Consider the following 18,518-nt stretch of genomic DNA (forward strand, 5'->3'; position numbering starts at 1 on the left):
ACATCATGTCTTACCTTTTTTTCAGCTTCATACTCATCCCACGCTGCTTTCCTTTCCTCTTCGGTCAGAGCCTCTTCCTCTTTGTGGTCCAGAAGAGAATCATGCTCATGGTAGGTCACTATCTGTTCCTTTCTGATCTGCAGCAACTCTGCAAGAACAGTGTCCTGAGAAAAACAGAACATATGTGAGCTTGTGCCTAATGATAATTACCATTTAGTCCATGGATCATGGTTATAAGCGAACCTCAACAGTTTAGTAATGCACAAGGGAGGCAAAAGCTTCTTGAATCTGAGGCACTACGTTTATCTATATCAAATATATATAAAAGAATAGATTGCACTACATATACATAGTACTATCATAGTCTGTCATACAAGGGCACGTGCCATTTGACAAATAAAAAAAAAAAACACAACCCTTTGTCACACAGGGAGGGGATTGCTTTTTGTGAAACTCTGGTATTTCCTACCTGTTGGGCCCCATGGCAACACCCACTCTGAGCTCCTCAGTAAAATCCCCATTTTCACAAAGCAGAGGTGCTGAAAGTAAGAGTGACATCTGCCAGCACACAGAGGCTCACAGAGCTGCCCTAAGTTCCCATTATGCACTTAGGAGTGTGCACTCTTAAAATGCACCAACCACTACACACTTCCAGGTGGACCCTCCCCCTGTCAGAAAACAGTGATATCAAGCAGGAGCAGCAGCATGATGCTAGTGTGAAGAATTTTCGCTGATGAAATGAGGATGCACGGGATCCAGGACTGGCGTGGCCAGTCACTGGATCTCTATAAAGAGAACAGAAAGGCAGACAGATCCGACCCTAGCAATGGAGTAGCAGACTATAGCTTCTTTGCTGGGTTGACAGATTGTATAGTGTTTGCAAGGGAAACTAAATCCGGACGGTAAGATAAAACATTGCAGCGTACATACGATCCACTAGACCTACAGCATAGCAAGAAAAATAATTCTATTTTAAGGTAATCAGCATAGTAAGTCTGTTTTCACCTGCAGTCACCATTGGCCACACAACCAGAATCTTGTTGATTTTAGCATCTCCTTCGCAAACATCCACAATTCTGATGAATGGAAGTCCTTGTAACTAAATAACTATCCTGGGAAACCCCTTTATTAATGTCAACTATAAGACAATATCTGAAGATTCTCTATACTCTGGAAAGTATAAAGGGCAAAAAAGAAAAGTAAAACCAAGGTAAAAATAAGCAGTGAGCGACTGCCAGGATGTGTGTGGAAACTTCATTAAAGGAAGATCAATTACTTTCCTCTAGCCAGATTCTGGCTATGTCATGGATTCAAAAACACCTCCACTTCTAATGTCCATGCCTGATATACTTGGACTTGTACACATATACTTTTTTCCAGCTACAAACAAAAAGAAAAAAAAAAAAAAAAAAAAAGAAAAGAAAGAAAAAGCCTATTGCTGTTTCAGTGGTTTTGGACCACCCATAAAAACATCCGAGACAAACATTTGGCAGCATAAAATGCCAAAATACTTTATTGCTACTTGTGGAGTCATATCATATCCAGTGTCCCAGCCCAGAACAATACTTGTATCACGCAGGACCAGCTTGTTACAATAGAGCCAGACCCCGCCAACTAGCTGTCAGTACATTGCGGCCACGGTAACTTTCTACTGGACTTGGATCAAATTCCTTATGGATCACCTTATCGTCCCTATGAGTGCCACGTAGAATTTTATACATTTAATGCTTATTCATGCAGTTCAGATTGTAAAATCATGGGCAGGAAAGTGTACATCATAGTTCAGATCAGGTAAAATACCGGATATTGCACAACTTCTTTCCCAAATTGTGAAGTCTCCAAGAGTGAAACCACATTGTACCACAATGTGTATATTTCCCTTGTCAATTTAAGATATAAATCCTGATGTCCATGTACAAGGAGGACTGCAGCTGCTTTGGCTTTCTGACCAGAAAATGCAGGGAAGCAAATATCATGCTGCTAAGTATAAACCCAAACTGGGGTAATCAGCTTCTCTGATCTACATTACAAAACACTGTCTTGGCGTGAACAACCTTTAGGGAAAGTAAAAAAAATATATATATTATATATATATTTGGGTAATATTTCAAAGCAGCATTTTTATTACATTTCTGGGATTGGTGATAAGCTGCCAACTTACAATTATAAAACCTGTCATATGTAATCGGCCAGCAGTAGGGAAGAGAGCCAGACTTAGCACGCCTATCTTTTAACCCTCTGATCCCTAAACTTCAACTTCATCGACTATTAGTTTGGACAGTGAAATCATTTTATATTTATAATCGGCCTTTGAAAAGTTCCTAATAAAAATGGCTTTTCATCATTAAAAGGGAAACAACAATCTAAATTTGCCTTAAAAAAAATAAATTTTTTTGCATGTTTGGTTTCTTTTGTACCTGGTACTGGTTGATAAAATTTGCGAATAGTAAAATACATATATAAAATTAGATACAGAGGGGGAAAATTCTGTTATTTACCGTTAAATCATCTCCGTTATGTCCCCAAAGTGAAGTTTCATTCCTATTTCTGTGATCGGCCATTTTCAGATTTAAAAAAAGTTACTATAGGGCAGTGATGGCAAACCTTTTAGATAGAGAGTGCCCAAACTACAACCAAAACCCACTTATATGTCGCAAAGTGCCAACATGACAATTTAAGCAGTAACCTACTCATCTGTGCTGTTTCACAAGTTTCAATCATATTGGTATCCTGAGGATACCAATACAATAGAAAGCAGGAGATATTTGGATTGTAGCTTCCCTCCAGGGTCCCCTGAAGAGGAAGAATCAGTGGACCTAGAGCAGGAGCTCCAACGATAATCCATCTCTGTCCAGACCTTCTCACTCCTCCTGTAGTCCTGGCACTGAGCGTGGCGCGCCCTGGGCTGTCTTGGAATGCAGGAGGAAGCCCCTATCTAGTAAATACTGTGCTGGGTGCCCACAGAAAGGGCTCCGAGTGCCACCTCTGGCACCCGTGCCATAGGTTCTCCACCACTGCTATACGGTGTCAGTCATGGTAAGCGCTAATTACAATAGTAAAGATATTTACATTCATATGAGACATGAGGTTAGGCACATTCTTTTAAGCAATATACCAGCTGAAAAGATTCATAACCGCAGGCTGTAAATTGCTAGTCACTACAAAATGGAGCAGTAATTTGCACTGTATCCCCTCCATACCGCATTTGCTCCTACTGCTTAAAAGTATATCAAAAACAAACCCCAGGTGCAAAACATGAAATAAAAGAAAACAAAGTATCAAAGGAGAGGATGGGAGTAAAAGAAACACATAGCAGAGAAATTATATGATGAAAGCTAGAAAATGTAACACACTTGTCACAACGAAACCTGCATGTAAGGGAAAATTATACCTTTCATCACGCTGCAAAAATCTGAATAGGTAAAAAAAAAAAAACCTCTTTCAAAGCTTAATAAGGTACATAATACATTTTGTATCTTTTTCTTTACTTATTTCTTGTCACTGCATTAAATGATATATACTCATATGCATCATGCTACACCTTGCATTACTAGATGTTATACACAACACCAGACACATTATTCCTGCCATAGCAGCACAGAACCTATAAAATCATGTAGAACACTACCAAAGTATATCCATATTCCCCAAGATGCAAACCTAATCTTTGGAAAAGCAACATCAGGAGAAGAATCCATTTTTACAAATGGACAACATGACACCTGGACCCTTAACCCCTTAACGACTTGGCCCTTTTTATTTTTTTCACTTCCCACCTTCAAAAATCTATAACATTTTTAATTTTTCCACATAAAGAGCTCTGTGGTGGCTTATTTTCTGCGTGATAAATTGCACTTCATAGTGACTATTTAATACTGGGAAGGGGGGAAAAATTCCAAATGCAGTGAAAATGGTGAAAAAACTGCATTTACAACATTTTCTTGTGGGCTTGTATTTTACATCTCTCACTGTGCCACAAATGACATGTCTACTTTATTCTTTGGGTCAGTGCGATCACAGGGATAACAAATTTGTATAGGTTTTATAATGTTTTCATACATTTACCAAAATTACAACCTACTGTACTTTTTTTTTTTTTTTTAATTTTGCAATCTTCTGGCACCAATAACTTTTTCATACTTTGGTGTACGAAGCTGAGGGAGGGGTCATTTTTTGCGACTGATGGCGTTTTCATTGCTATAATTTTTAGGACTGTGCGACCTTTTGATCACTTTTTATTGCCATTTTGAAAAATATAAAAAATCAATAGAGTCCCATTTTCGACTTTGGCGCTATTTTCCGTTATGGGTTAAAACGCAGTGAAAAACCGTTATTATATTTTGGGGCATTTATGGACGTGTCGATACCTAATATGTTTGTGAATTTTAGGGTTTATTAATATTTATATCAGTTCTAGGGAAAGGGGGGGGCGACTTGAATTTTTAGGTTTTTTATTACAATTTTTTTAAAAACTTTTTACATTTACTATTTTTCAGACTCCCTAGGGCAGCGATGGCGAACCTATGGCACGCGTGCCAGAGAAGGCACGCAGAGCCCTCACTGCTGGCACGCGGGTCCTTTGAATTTAACTCAGCTTTAAGCAGTATCGGAGCCACGCTCCGATACTGCTAAAAGCCATGACAGAGCAGGGCGCTGACACTGCCTGCTCTGTCTGATCACTACAGCGCACAGGACGGTAAGCGTCCCAGTGCTGGCAGCGTAATGATGTCATTACGCTGCCAGCGCTGGGCACCTTACTCTGTGTGCAGAGCAGAAGAAGCCGGAGGAATGCGGAGGGAAGTTTATTTTTTTTATTAAGGGCATAATATACCAGCAGGATGGATGATTTCCTGCTCGCTCCCGCCCCTCCCCTAAACTCCGCCCGCAAGCCGCCGAAACTACCAGCACAAACTGCGCCTGCAACCACAAGCCCTCCCCCCGCCCGGACCCCAGCCCGCTATCGCAAACCCACTATTGCGAACCACCATGCCCGCTACCACAAACCCCACCACGGCCCAAACCTCGCCCACTACCGCAACCAACTCCGAACGCTACCAAACGGCCCCCCGGCCGGACTCCACCCGCTAGACCCCCCCCCCCGGCCGGACTCCGCCCTCTACTGCAATTCGCCCGCCTGAACTCCGGCCGCTATCGCTACCCCCCCACCCCAACTCCGGTCACTGCACCCCTCCATCACCCCCTCCCCTGGAACTCATGCCTCATAAAACCACTGCCCAGATCTCCAGATGCCGCATTCCCCCTCCCCCACAGCCCGGCCATCTACCCAACCGACCCCTCCCTTCCCCTCTGGAACACCAGACACGTGAACTTTTGCCCGCCAGCACGGCCGCCACCTTGGACAACCAAATAGCAAGTAATATATGTATTTCTATGTTTGTATGTATGTATATACATATTATATTATATTTTTATATGTGCATTTATATATAGCGGTGTGAGGGCTTATTTTTTGCATAACTCAGTTATTTATTATTCCATGTCATGTACTAGGAAGCTGGAAAAAAAATGGTGAAGATGGCGGAAAAAAAAAACGCTGTCTTGTGGGATTAGATTTTAATACTTTCGCTGTGCGCTCCAAATCATTTGTCTCCTTTATTCTTTGGTTCGATGCAATCACAGTGATACCAGTTTTGTAGGTTTTATTGTGTTTTAAAATTTTATCAATAATTAAAACAGTGTACGAAAAAGAAAATGGTTTCGCCATCTTGTGACGCTAATAACTTTAGTGCACGGAGCTGGGGAGGGGTGATTTTTTGCTTAATGAGCCGTTGTTTTCATTGCTACCATTTTGAGGACTGTGCGACCTTTTGATAACTTTTTATTACTCTTTTATATGATGTAAAATGGTGTAAAAGTGGCGTTTCAGTGTGTATAGGACTGCTGCCTCTTCCTCAATGTATGAAACAAGTATAGGAGTTTTGAAATGCAAATAAAACACAATGGGAGGGAAGCTGCCTCTGATTGGGAATGTATCATTTTATTGATTCTAAACTAAACCGTCAGTTTTCAGGTTAAATTGCCGTACTGGCACTTTGCGATAAGTAATTAGGTTTTGGGTTGCAGTTTGGGCACTCGGTCTCTAAAAGGTTCGCCATCACTGCCCTAGGGTACTTTAACCCTAGGTTGTCCGTACGATCCTATCATATACTGCCATACTAAAGTATGGCAGTATATGGGGATTTTCCTCCTCATTCATTACAATGTGCAGATAGCACATTGTAATGAATAGGTTAAAACGAAGACCCAAGGTTGTTATGGCGACGGATCGCCGCTCCCCAATGAAGTCACAGGGAGCGACGATCTGCAGCAAGATGCGCCACAATCTTTTTGACACCACCGGCAGCATTGCGGGCGACAATCGCGGGTGTTACAAGCAAGCCTTTGCTGCAATATGCAGCAAAGACTTACTGGCTATGGAGAGGGCTCGGCCTGCGAGCCGTCTCTATGCACTGGGAACCTGGCTTGCGGGAAGTCGGGAAGTGGTTAAAGGGGTATTCCCACAAAGACAATATTTTTAAAATATACTCAGCATAAGAAAATAGCACATTCTCTAATTCACTGTTTTTAACAAAAATATAGCATTTCACAGAAAATTCCAACCTATCATTTCTAGCGTATACGATTTCAGGCGCCCACGGATCCGACCGTATATCTTCCTACTATGGTTGGTCAAGGAAGATTCTTCTCATGAATAGCTTCTCCTGTCTGGATGATGCAGTGTCATCTCTGCCTCCAGTCCCTCCCCCCTCCATTACAAGACAAACTTATACACAGACACTTTCTGACAGCAAGCAGAGTTTACAAGCCACAGATAAGATCAGGTCTTTATCCAGGGGAGGAAGACAACTTGTGCATGTTGTAGCCAAGATGTAGCAGAGCTGACAGTGTGTCATTGTGTGTTATAACCAACTCATGATTCTCATCAACTTTAATGACTCTGATTTTTTTTTTCTGTGTGTCAAATACTGATGGAATGATCAGAAGGTAAACCCTAGACCAGTGGTGGCTAACCTATGGCACTGGTGCCAGAGGTGGCACTCAGAGCCCTTTCTGTGGGCACTCAGGCCATCACCAGAGATGACTCCAGGTATCTTCCTGCAGTCCCAGACAGCCCAGGACTTACTGTGCACAGAGCTATTTTAAAGTGACAGAGCTACCTGGGAATACTGGAGGAGTGGGAATTTGTGGACAGATCTGGGTTATCAATGTAGCTCATTGCTGCTTCATTGGTGTCCTCAGGGTGCTGGTATCAATGAAAGCCTTGACAGAGTAGGGCGTTTAAATCACTAAGTAAATTTCTGTGTTGGCACTTTGCGATAAATAAGTGGGTCTTGGTTGTAATTTGGGCACTCGGTCTCTAAAAGGTTCGCCATCACTGCCCTAGACCCTAATAATCAAAGCAGATTGTCAGCACACAGCATCTCGCAGCACTAGAAGGATCATGAAGTGTCTACTCAGAGTCCCCGTCCATGCTCTCACACTGGGTAAAATTTGTAAATTGAAAAATAGTCACTAGGGGATTAAAATGACAACTTTCTTTCATGGGCAAACTCCTTTAAGGGAATACAAGAGAGGATACTGCACCTCCCTTAAATTTAATATATTAATATGAGCTCTTGGGAGCAGGGCCCTCATTCCTATTGTTTTATCTGACAATTCTATAGCTCTGTAAAGTCTTATTTAGTTTCATGACTGAGCAAGTCTTCAGGATAAAAAACAGAATGTCATTATACCCTGCACTCATGATACTTCTGTCATGTAATAGACTAATTTCTTGCAGGTTTTTACTGTAAAAGAAAAACGTGAACAATATACAGACATATCAGAGATCTCCATAAAGGATAGCCATGTATTACAAAGACTTTAACAATGATTTTGGGCAGGCAACCCCAGTGTTGAAAGCTCAGTGCTTGAGGAATGCAAAGGTTCTGTGCACAAAGCGCTGCTCCCTACATCAAGCAGCCCCTAAAACTCTCAACAGCTGCAAGGTCATTGTTGGTGGTCTGTTTCCAAACCCATCACTCATATATCAGGAGCTGGAGAAAGAGTTCAGCAACATTACTAGCTAAGAGGTTAAAAAAGCCTATTGTTTACTCCACTAAACCTTATCCTGCTAGCCTAAATATGATCTCCAAAGGTAAGGCATCCCATCAATCTCTCCTTGAAAAGGGACGCGTTTCCATTCTGAGGTTAAGGCCATTATTTCTCTGTGCAAGTCATCTAATATTCAAGTCAAGCTTCAGTTCACACTAGGTTCTCTGGCATTCTTTGTCTGTGGGAAAGATCTATGCTGGATAAGTGTGTGCTCGAAGGAAGGGGAGGAGGGTAATAGCACGGGTAGCAGGTTACCTTTCAAAGAACCTCTGAAGTGAAAAGGAAAGAATTACTCTTGGAATATGCTCAGCAGACGTCTAGTAGCCTGTACTACTCCTGCAGTAGGCTGTTTTTCTGCAGGTTTTTAGATTTCTCTTTTTACTGGACACACATGAAAGCTCTTGGTATTTGTTTTAAAACAGAAGTTCCTAAAAGTCACGTCTGAAGGAGACCCGATCATGCTGTTCCAATAGTTACCAATAGCATTGCCAAAACACTCTGCAATATGTTCTCCTCTGAATCCAAGGTGAAAGAGCTGCAGAGGTCACAACACAACTGCCCATCCTTGTACTCTGGTTAGGTGCCAACTAGTCAAATTACATAATTTCTTTTATGTGGACAACCAACAGATGCCAATATACACGAGACTATGCTCAGCAAAACATTACAACATTCATAGTAGAGATGGGAATCTATTTCCTGACCTGTCATGTAAAAGCCATATTACTGTAAGAGTAAGCATGTTGCATAAGCTAAAACCTTCAAAAGATGTGAAACCAAAAACTGCACATGTAGTGGAATGGCTATAGAACTTACCCCAGCAGTAACGCCACAACCATCAGAAACCAGACTAAATCCTCTGATGGTTTCTGATGAGTTGTTTCATGCCTGGTTTCTGTGGCAATGGTGGGATGGAGCTTAACCATTTCATTGCAACATTTGAATTGCACAGTGTAAGCGGCAACAATTCATCCCTTAATGACCGCCCTATCTGGATTCTACGGCGGTCATTAAGGGTACTTCTTCTGACGCGACGCCTTTCTACGGCGCCGCGTCAGAAGATGATTTTCGTGCAAGTGTGTCCCCCGTGGATCGGACCCCCCCCCCCCCCCCGGTGTGCTTACCCGGGGATCCGATCCCTCCTGCCGCTGCCCCGGGTCCCCGACGAGTGACCCGAGGCTGTCGGCTCCTCTTCTCGCAGCATGCTCAGTTACTTACACTATACACTGCAATACAAGTGTATTGCAGTGTAAAGGCTTGAATAAGCGATCGGATGATCGCTTATTCAAGCCAAGAAGTAGAAAATGTAAAAAAGTTTAAAAAAAAAAAAAATTAAAACTTTTTATAATATAATTAAATAAATAAATAAAAGTCCCATAATCTCCCCAGTAACACATAAAATGCATATACAGTAAATAAAACACAAAAACATACATATTTGGTATCACCACGTCCGTATTAATCTGTACAATAAATCTAAATCAATATTGAACCCGCTCGGTGAACGATGAAAAAAAAAAAAAACTTGGAAAACTTCCCATAATACACAATTTTTCATCAAACACCATCACAAAAAATGTTCTAAAAAGTGATCAAAAAAAGTTACGTTCCCTAATATGATACGACTGAAAAGAACAACTGTTTTCGCAAAAAATAAGCCCTCAACCAGATCTGACAACAGAAAAATACAGAAGTTATGGCCCTGAAAAGTTGTCAATAGTAAAAACAATGCGATTTTCTCCAATATTGGTTTTGCTCAGGAAAATAAGCAAAAATAAGAAAAACTATATAAATGAGGTATCACCGCAATCGTAGTGAACCAGAGAATAAAGTTAAAATATTATTTTTACATTACGGTGAGCGGGGGAAAAAAAATGCTAACAATCCAAAATAAAAATTGATGATTTTGTTTGTGTCCCCCTTGAAATAGTTAATAAAATCTCAAGAATAAGCTTTAGACTCCCAAAATAAATTATCTATACATTGTATCTCATCCCATAAAAAATAAGCCCTCATTTGTTTGTATTACCAAAAAAAATAAAAATGTATAGGTCATACAATGTGACAATACAAATCTGCTGTGAATGGCGCCTCCATTCATTCTATACTTGGCCGTGCGCCTGTACATAAGTTTACCACCACATATGTGGTATCAGTACACTCGGGAGGAATTGGGCATCAAGCGTTGCAGTGCGTTTCATCATTTAATTTATTCTGAAAATTTCAGTTTTGGCCTAAATGAATGTATTTTCCAAAAAAATTCAATAGTTTCTAAATCGCAGGTCCATATTTTTTAACCCATGTGAAACACTTAAAGGGTTAATAGACTTAATAGAAGTTGTTTTACATACGTTGAGGGGTGAAGTTTCTATAGTGGGGTAATTTATGGGGTTTTACTATTATTTAGGCCTCTCAAAGTCACTTGAAAGCTGAGTTGTCCCTCAAAATGTGAGTTTTGGCAATTTTCATGAAAATAAGAAAAATCGCACCTAAAGTTCTGCACCTCATAACATCCTAGAAAAATGACCGGAAGCATAAAATATCATCCCAACATAAAGCAGATATTCTGTAAATGTTAATTATCAAACGTTTTGGGTAGTTTTACATCTTGTCTGGAAACCAGAACATTTCAAACTTGGAAAATGAAGAATTTTTACAAACTTTTGCCAAATTTTCACTTTTTTTCAGAACGAAACGCAAAACTTATCACTTAAATTTTATAACTAACATGAAGTACAATGTGTCACGAGAAAACATTCTCAAAATCACCGGGATATGTTAAAGCGTTCCGAAGTTATAACCAATTATCGTGAGACTTGTCAGATTTGAAAAATCGAGTCTGGTCATTGAGCTGAAAACTAGTGTCGGTGATAAGGGGTTAAACGACACGTGGAGGATCATATATTTTCCAGCAATTGTATTAGGCTGCAAATTTTCTGCATATAAAAATCGGCACATAGCATTTTAACTTTCTGCAAATAATTACTTTCTGTATCAATTCCTTGCTGTCATTCTATAGGATGCTTCAATGTTTACTTCAAGTGGATAAAAATCTGTCCTTGGTCATGTCACACAGGTGCACAGCTCGTTAATTTAACAGTACAGTAATCAGAGCGTGCACCTGTGAGACATCACATGAACAAGACTCAAACATCTCACAGAATGACATCAAGCAAAGATCTTGGAAACAGCGAGGAATTGATACATAATGTATATTGGAAAAATGGATAATTACTACCACTTTAAGGTAGTCATCAAGTGAAATAGCCTCTCTCAAACGCCCCATATATTTGAGCACTTGGTTTGGCAGTTGCACATGGAATAAGCCTTAGGCCGGCGCCACACAGGGCGCCGGCCTTAGGGTGAAGACACGTGTTGTTTTTAGGCCGTTTTCAGATTGTTAACATTTTTGAAAACACATGCGGTTTTGTTAGTTTTTATTGCGCAAATTCGGGAAAACTGACAAAAAAGCATGCATTTTCAAAAAACAGATGCATTTTTAAAAAAACGGATGCGTTTTTTAACAATCTAAAAGTGCTCTACTACAAACGGCCTAAAAACGCCACGTGTGTCTTCACCTTTAGGGTGAAAACGCATCCGTTTTTTTGAAAACGCATGCGTTTTTGACCAGTTTGAATTAAGATAATTGGTCAAACCTTTCAAAAACGCATGCGTTATTTTACGATCTGAAAACGCAAAACTAAAAACGGCCCAAAAACGGCCTAAAAAACGCCACGTGTGTCTTCACCCTTAGGGTGAAGACACACGTGGCGTTTTTGGGCCGTTTTTGGGCCGTTTTTACTAAGTGCGTTTTCAGATCGTTAAAAACGCATGCGTTAAAAAACGCATCCGTTTTTTAAAAACGCATGCGTTTTTTGAAAACGCATGCGTTTTTGTCAGTTTTTCCGAAATTGCGCAATGAAAAACGGACAAAAACGCATGCGTTTTCAAAAAACGCATGCGTTTTTAAAAAACGGATGCGTTTTTTAACGCATGCGTTTTTTAACGCATGCGTTTTTAACGATCTGAAAACGCACTTAGTAAAAACGGCCCAAAAACGCCCCAAAAACGCCACGTGTGTCTTCACCCTTACAGCTGTAACTGCCTTGAATAAAGAATGAGAGTTCAGATCTTTTGCAAAAAAATCTGCTAACTAAACAGTACGACAGGTGATAACTAATCAATCATCGGTACCACCACGGGTTACTGGAACAGAGGGAGGGAGGGAGGGGGGTGTCAGAACCCCCAAATCCTTCTCATTATAGAGGTATTTAAATCACAGGATTACTAAGCATGTGTCCTGCCATCTGATAATTTCGAGCCAAATATTTTGATAGTGTTTGGCCAATAATACAAGTATCTAGTATTTTTATTTTACTCAAGGGAACCTGTCACCACATTTTTCACAAATACAGGTAGTGGCAGGTTCCTGTAGAGCCCTAGTAACTATCTGACACCCTGCTTTTAGCTAAAAACAATTCCCCTCAGATCCACATAAAATCAGAGTTATAATCTGGCCTGGTATCTATGCATCTTTGGAGTGAGTCGAGGGGGCATGGCCTAATGTCATGTGACCAGGGTGACATGAAAGGTCCTTAAGCTACTTAAAATTAGCAAACTGACCACATAAAACAATCACAGCAGCCTCCATGGCCTTCTACTCTGGGAGTATTCTACAGGAGTATTGCAGTATATGGTAGGAACGATCAGACCATCTAGGGCAGTGGAGGCGAACCTATGGCACTGGTGCCAGAGGTGGCACTCAGAGCCCTTTCTGTGGGCACCCAGGGCTTCAGGCCAACAGAGTTTGCTAGATACGACTCAAAGCTTCCTCCTGTGATCCAAGACAGGCCAGGACGTGCCATGCTCAGCGCTATTTTAAAGCAATATCCTTGGCTGCCAGGACTACAGGAGGAGGGCGAAGGTGTGGATAGAGTTGGATTATCGTTGTAGCTCCTGCTCTGGGTCCCCTGATTCTTCCTCTACAGGGGACCCTGGTGAGAAGCTACAATCCAATTTTCTTCATTATTTTTCTATTGTATTGGTGAACTCAGGACAACAGGATTGAAACCTGTGATACAGCAGGGATCAATAAGTTACTACTTAAATTGTCATGTTGGCACATTGTGACATGTAAATGGGTATTGGTTGTAGTTTGGGCACTCTGTCTCCATAAAGGTTCACCATCACTGATCTAGGGTTTTAAAAAATAAATTAAAAAGTTAAAATAAAAAGAACTTAAAATTCAGAACTGATATAAAACTAAATAACCAGTAAAAAAAAAAAGTCACAAAATGCCAGATCTATAAAAATATGAAAACTTATGCCCAGCGGTGAACCCCATAACGGAAAAAAGCGTCCAAATGTCTGAAACACCACTTTTACACCATTCCCCTTTACACCATCACATAAAAAAATGCAATCAAAAGGTCACACAGTCCTTCAGCTCCGTACACTGATGTATAAAACGTTATTAGCATCAGAAGATGGCTTACATCTTTCAATTCTTAATTTTTTAAATGTATTAAGCCACAAAAAAACGTATTCTTTTGTTCGGTACAATCACGGTAATACCAAATTTATAAAGTAGACGTATCATTTAGGCGCACAGTGAAAGCCGTAAAAACTGAGCCCACAAGGAAGTGACGTAAATGTTGTTTTTTTTGCCAATTTTACCACATTTGGAATTTTTTCCAGCTTCCAAGTACAGGGCATGGAATAATAAATAACGTCACTGAGAAGTAAAATCTGTTACACAGAAAACAAACCCTCATCCACTTCTGTACACTGAAAAATGAAAAAGTTATAGATTTTTGAAAATGAAGAGTGAAAAATGAACGAAAAAAATGTGTCCTTAACGGGTTTAATCTGTATTTAGACTGAACCCTGTATTCTTATTAACAGAAAATATGTGCGAGTTCATAGCGGAGCTGTTTGACTGTCTGCAGAGTGCATATTATTAGCAAATTCAATGCAGGAACAAGAACAGATTTTACTTTGATTATTAATGGCTCAGAAAGCAGGTCAACAAGTCACTAAAAATACTATAGTTTTCTGACCATCATTTATTCAGTTGAAAATAAAGACTATCAGTAGATTGTTGTGGATTATACTTTACCACAAAGGTCTTCTGCTTTAAATAAACCACTTATAAATCATTCTGAAGATCATCACTGTAAAGGGCTATCAGGTGGAGAACCTCTTGTAGCTTGAGGGTACAGTCACACGTTGCAGTTAAAACTGCATCGCAATTAGTTTTGGGGTGGTATTACTTATTTTAACAAGTGAAAAACATCAAATCAACAGGTGAATGACATTTGTTGAACAGCTTTCTCTTTCAAAATCAAATTCACCCATTCAGTTCAAGTCTTTCACCTGTGAAATTGACAAAACTTCACCAAAAACCACCTCGTGTGACGTTGCGTTTAACGCATGTATTTAAAAACGCATAGCAACAGCTGAAGAGAGATTTGCCTAATTAAACGGCTGCTAACACTTGCGTTTACAAAACGCAAATGGTAACGCTTGCGTTAACGCATGTGTGAATGTGTTAATGCATGCGTTTTGTAAACGCAACTGTTAACAGCTGTTTAACTAGGCAAATCTCTCTTCAGATGTTGCTATGCGTTTTTAAACCCAATATGTGACCGCACCCTCACACTATACTGTTTAGCAGAATGACTAATATATAGCCCAAGTTCCCATTATAGATTGATCCTCTCACCTTTGGCAGCTTTGGGATTTCTCTCTTTTTCTTCTTTTCAGTGTTGGGGTCATCTATAAGATCTGGCTCAAATGTGTAAAGTTCTGTGAGCTCATTCATGGTAAAGTGGCGTTCAATCTGTTGCTGGTCAATTACTCTAAATGAGAGTGACTGCTTGGTAACTTGTCTATCATAGATTTTTTCTTCCATGGTACCCTGTAAATGTAACAAATTACTCCATTATAGAAACAGAAGATATTTCTCAGACACTTTGGACTAACATACATTGCCCACATAGCATAAGCGATAAGTTCTTACAAATGCTAGCCATTACACAGAAAAATTTATAAAAAGTAGTACCATCTAAATAATTGCAATCATACAAATGTTTTCATGTACTCTTAAAAACCACAGGCCTCATCAGTGACCTCTACATTTTTGGGACATCACTGGTTTGACTCTGCAGTGATATGGTGTTTGTGTAGAGGTCATAAATGAGGACAGTGATCAGCTGCTGTGACAAAGCTAAATAAGAACATCAAGTGCCAACACTGGAATGGATGTGGTAGGAGAGCCAAGTTCACCAGATCAAGAATTGTAAACCAAGCACACCGACATAATGGGGAGCGCCCCCTCTGGCAGGATCTGCTGTTATTTTAGCTTCTTATCCCCTTGTTTTCACTCCTATGGAGCCTAAAGCCCTGCAGTTACATTTGCATAATTTAAAAGCCCTTTTTTCTTAAAAAAAAAAACAATGGCACAAGAAGCTAAAAGAATAGCAGATCCTGCCAGAGGGGGCACACACCAGTAAGTCAGTGTGTTTTGTTTACAATCCTTGATCTGGTGATACTAGTCCTTTAAAGGGGTTATTGTCTTGAATGCACCAAGAAACAAAATGCCATAAAGTGCTATTAAAGATCTTAAACAGAATAAAGCCCAAGCCTATGTTGGTCTCCATTTTCAGAGACCATAAGTTGCACTCAAATTACTTTAAAAGGGTATTCCCAGAAAAGGGATAATTAATATTCAAATGGATCATTAAAACACATTCCCATATGTAATTTGTTATTTAAAAATGCTCTGCCTAGTAGAAAAATGATATAACTGGCACTTTAATTTGTCCATTGATTTTCTCCCAGTAGAGTAGACAGGTCAGATGAGGCTGCTTCTTCTGTAATTATCACTGTGTCTGCCTGGCAGTGGGTTTGATATCAATGAGGGCAGGGCCCTACAGAATAAGGGGGTGGAGCAGAGAAGCCTCAGATATATCTGCGCTGAGGGGCGGAGAAACTAATGGAGGTGAAAAGTGATTGTGTGAGGCAAGGCAGGACTGGATATGCAGGGGAATGGACAATGTCACTTATTGGGGCTGAAGGGACAAACACAGTGTATTTACATGGGTTTGCATGTTATGGTTTGGATTGATGTAGTTACATGGCACTGCAGTTAGAAAGCTGGAGGGGCAGGAGGGATGCATTTACATGGGACTATGTTGGAAGGATTCAGGGAGTGCCTTTTATGTAGCCCTGTGTGTTGAGCCAGTGTTTTTTTTTATTTTGCTTGTTGGTGGATATAAGTGGTTATCTTGGATTTGAAAAACATGTCTGCCACCTTCCATAAACAGGTAATACATGGTATTGCAGCTCAGCTACATTCATTGTTCTACAGCACAAACTGTAGCTGGGTGTGGCACTTTTTATGGAATTTATGGAAGAAAGCAACCATACCAAATGCTGCATAAAGCCCATTATTTACATGGAACCGTATTTGAGGGGAAAGTTTTTTTTTTTTTACATGGAAGGAACTGGATGATGATGTACATGGAGGCAATCAGCACATGGTAGGTCATACTGATATACTCCTACCTACATGGTAAGTGATACTGGTAGGGGTGTGTCACATGCTGTGACATAAGTAAGGTCAGTGTTGTGTTGAGACACCATCTCAGTGGGGAAATGTGCAGTGATAGCAGTTACACACACATCAGTACTATGGCAGCAAGACTGTCAGAACATTTCTGGGATCAGCTGTAACTGAGGGCTCTTGGGAGTTGTAGTATCCTGTGGCAACCATCTTGGAGACAACTCTGGCAACTTTAGAAAGCCCAAATTTTGAAAATAATAAAAGCGAAGTACTTAAAGCTCAATTTTATGATTAATGACATTGAGTTTTGTTGTATTCATTTATAGCATTATAGGTTTTGAATCAAATGTTCATATTCTCAGAATACCCCTTAGTAATAGTTTAACTAGTAATTTAGGGTAGGTATTAAACATGTACATATTAATAAATTAGAAGTAATTGCATAAAAACAAACCTGTGCCAAAAACCTGTACACAAAGACAGCTTTGGTCTGCCCAAATCGATATACCCTGAAGATACTCTGTACATCATATGATGGATTCCACGATGCATCAAAGATGATCACACGATTTGCAGCCACAAGATTTATGCCCAGGGATCCAGCCTTTGTAGAAATCAGGAACAGACGCCCCCTGGCAAAACACACAAGGAGGATAAAATGATTAAAAAAAAAAAATCACGAGGTGGCCAAGGGAGGGTTTCATTAAAAACAAACAAAAAGAAAAATAGCACTTACCTTGCCCAGCTTTGCTCTCCTGTGCCCCTTGTTTACAGGGGCACGAAAGCACCTCTCTTGCAGCTTTCGGCCAGTCAGGCACAACCACTCAACCACTACCCCAGCGCTGTATCAGGTGCTGGGACATGTTGACAGGTGGGCGTGCCCTGTTGGCTGAAAGCTTTTGTGCCCCTACAAACAAACAGGGCCAAGGCACAGAGAGAGCGCGGTGCGGGACACAGAGCGCAGGACAAGGCAAGTGCTAGTATTTTATTTTATGCAGCCCACTTCCCATTCATCTTGTTTATTTGTGGTTTTTTTTTTTTTTTTAACTTCGTTTCGGACAACCCCTTTGAATTTTGAATTAAACCTTACCTAACATTAGTCACATCATTGAACTCCTCAGCCCATTTCTTGCGTGTCTGAGCACTTGTTGAACCATCTAATCGGTAGTAATCAATGTTTCTAAACCACTTTCCATCACCTACAAAACAAGTTTACATTTTACATATTTAGACTTAGAAACTTCTACCAAGTAGCAAAAAATTTAATTTTAGCAAAATACCAAAACACTACTCCATTTCATCATTCAATTAGTGCAGTGATGGCAAACCTTTTTGACTCCGAGTGCCCAAACTACATCCAAAACCTACATATTTTTCGCAAAGTGTCGATGCGACAATTCAAACAGTAACTTATTACTCTCTGCTCTGTCACATGTTTAAATTGTATAGGCACCTGAGAACAGCAATACAATAGAAAGCAAGAGAAGAGGCCTTGAGTCCTGTCTTGTGGAGTCTGCGGTGGGGTGATGGTCCAGGTGCCCATAGAAAGGGCTCTGAGTGCCACCTCTGGCACCCGTGCCATAGGTTCGCCATCACTGATATTAGTGCATCTGAAAAAACTGCTTATGAACCAGCAACATGGGGTGGGCCGATTCTCAAAATGCTAACCAAAATGCACTCGGGATGTGAGACGGGAGGGAAAAAGCGTTGCCAATACAGGGTCACCTCTTATGTGGGCTGTGGATGGTACTGTGTTATTATATTATTATAACACTAATGAACTAATGAACCTGGTGGGGCTCTGGTGGTTGTTTCCAGATTTCTTTACTAAGGTCTT

At 40.4% G+C, this 18,518-nt stretch overlaps 1 protein-coding gene across 5 annotated transcripts in view; it reads right to left on the bottom strand.

Annotated features, from left to right (window-relative positions):
* The window catches only part of ATRX (ATRX chromatin remodeler), a 133,347-nt gene that overhangs the window by 8,688 nt on the left and 106,141 nt on the right, over positions 1-18,518 (bottom strand). For all 5 annotated transcript variants that reach the window (XM_072124093.1, XM_072124092.1, XM_072124089.1 and 2 more), the window contains 4 exons: positions 17,772-17,880; positions 17,136-17,313; positions 14,840-15,034; positions 15-164 (listed from right to left, as the gene is read on the bottom strand). In XM_072124093.1, the coding sequence (XP_071980194.1) occupies positions 15-164; positions 14,840-15,034; positions 17,136-17,313; positions 17,772-17,880 (632 nt within the window). The remainder of the gene's footprint in view (positions 1-14; positions 165-14,839; positions 15,035-17,135; positions 17,314-17,771; positions 17,881-18,518) is intronic.

Source organism: Engystomops pustulosus, chromosome 9, assembly GCF_040894005.1.
Source record: "Engystomops pustulosus chromosome 9, aEngPut4.maternal, whole genome shotgun sequence".
NCBI classification, from domain to species: domain Eukaryota; kingdom Metazoa; phylum Chordata; class Amphibia; order Anura; family Leptodactylidae; genus Engystomops; species Engystomops pustulosus.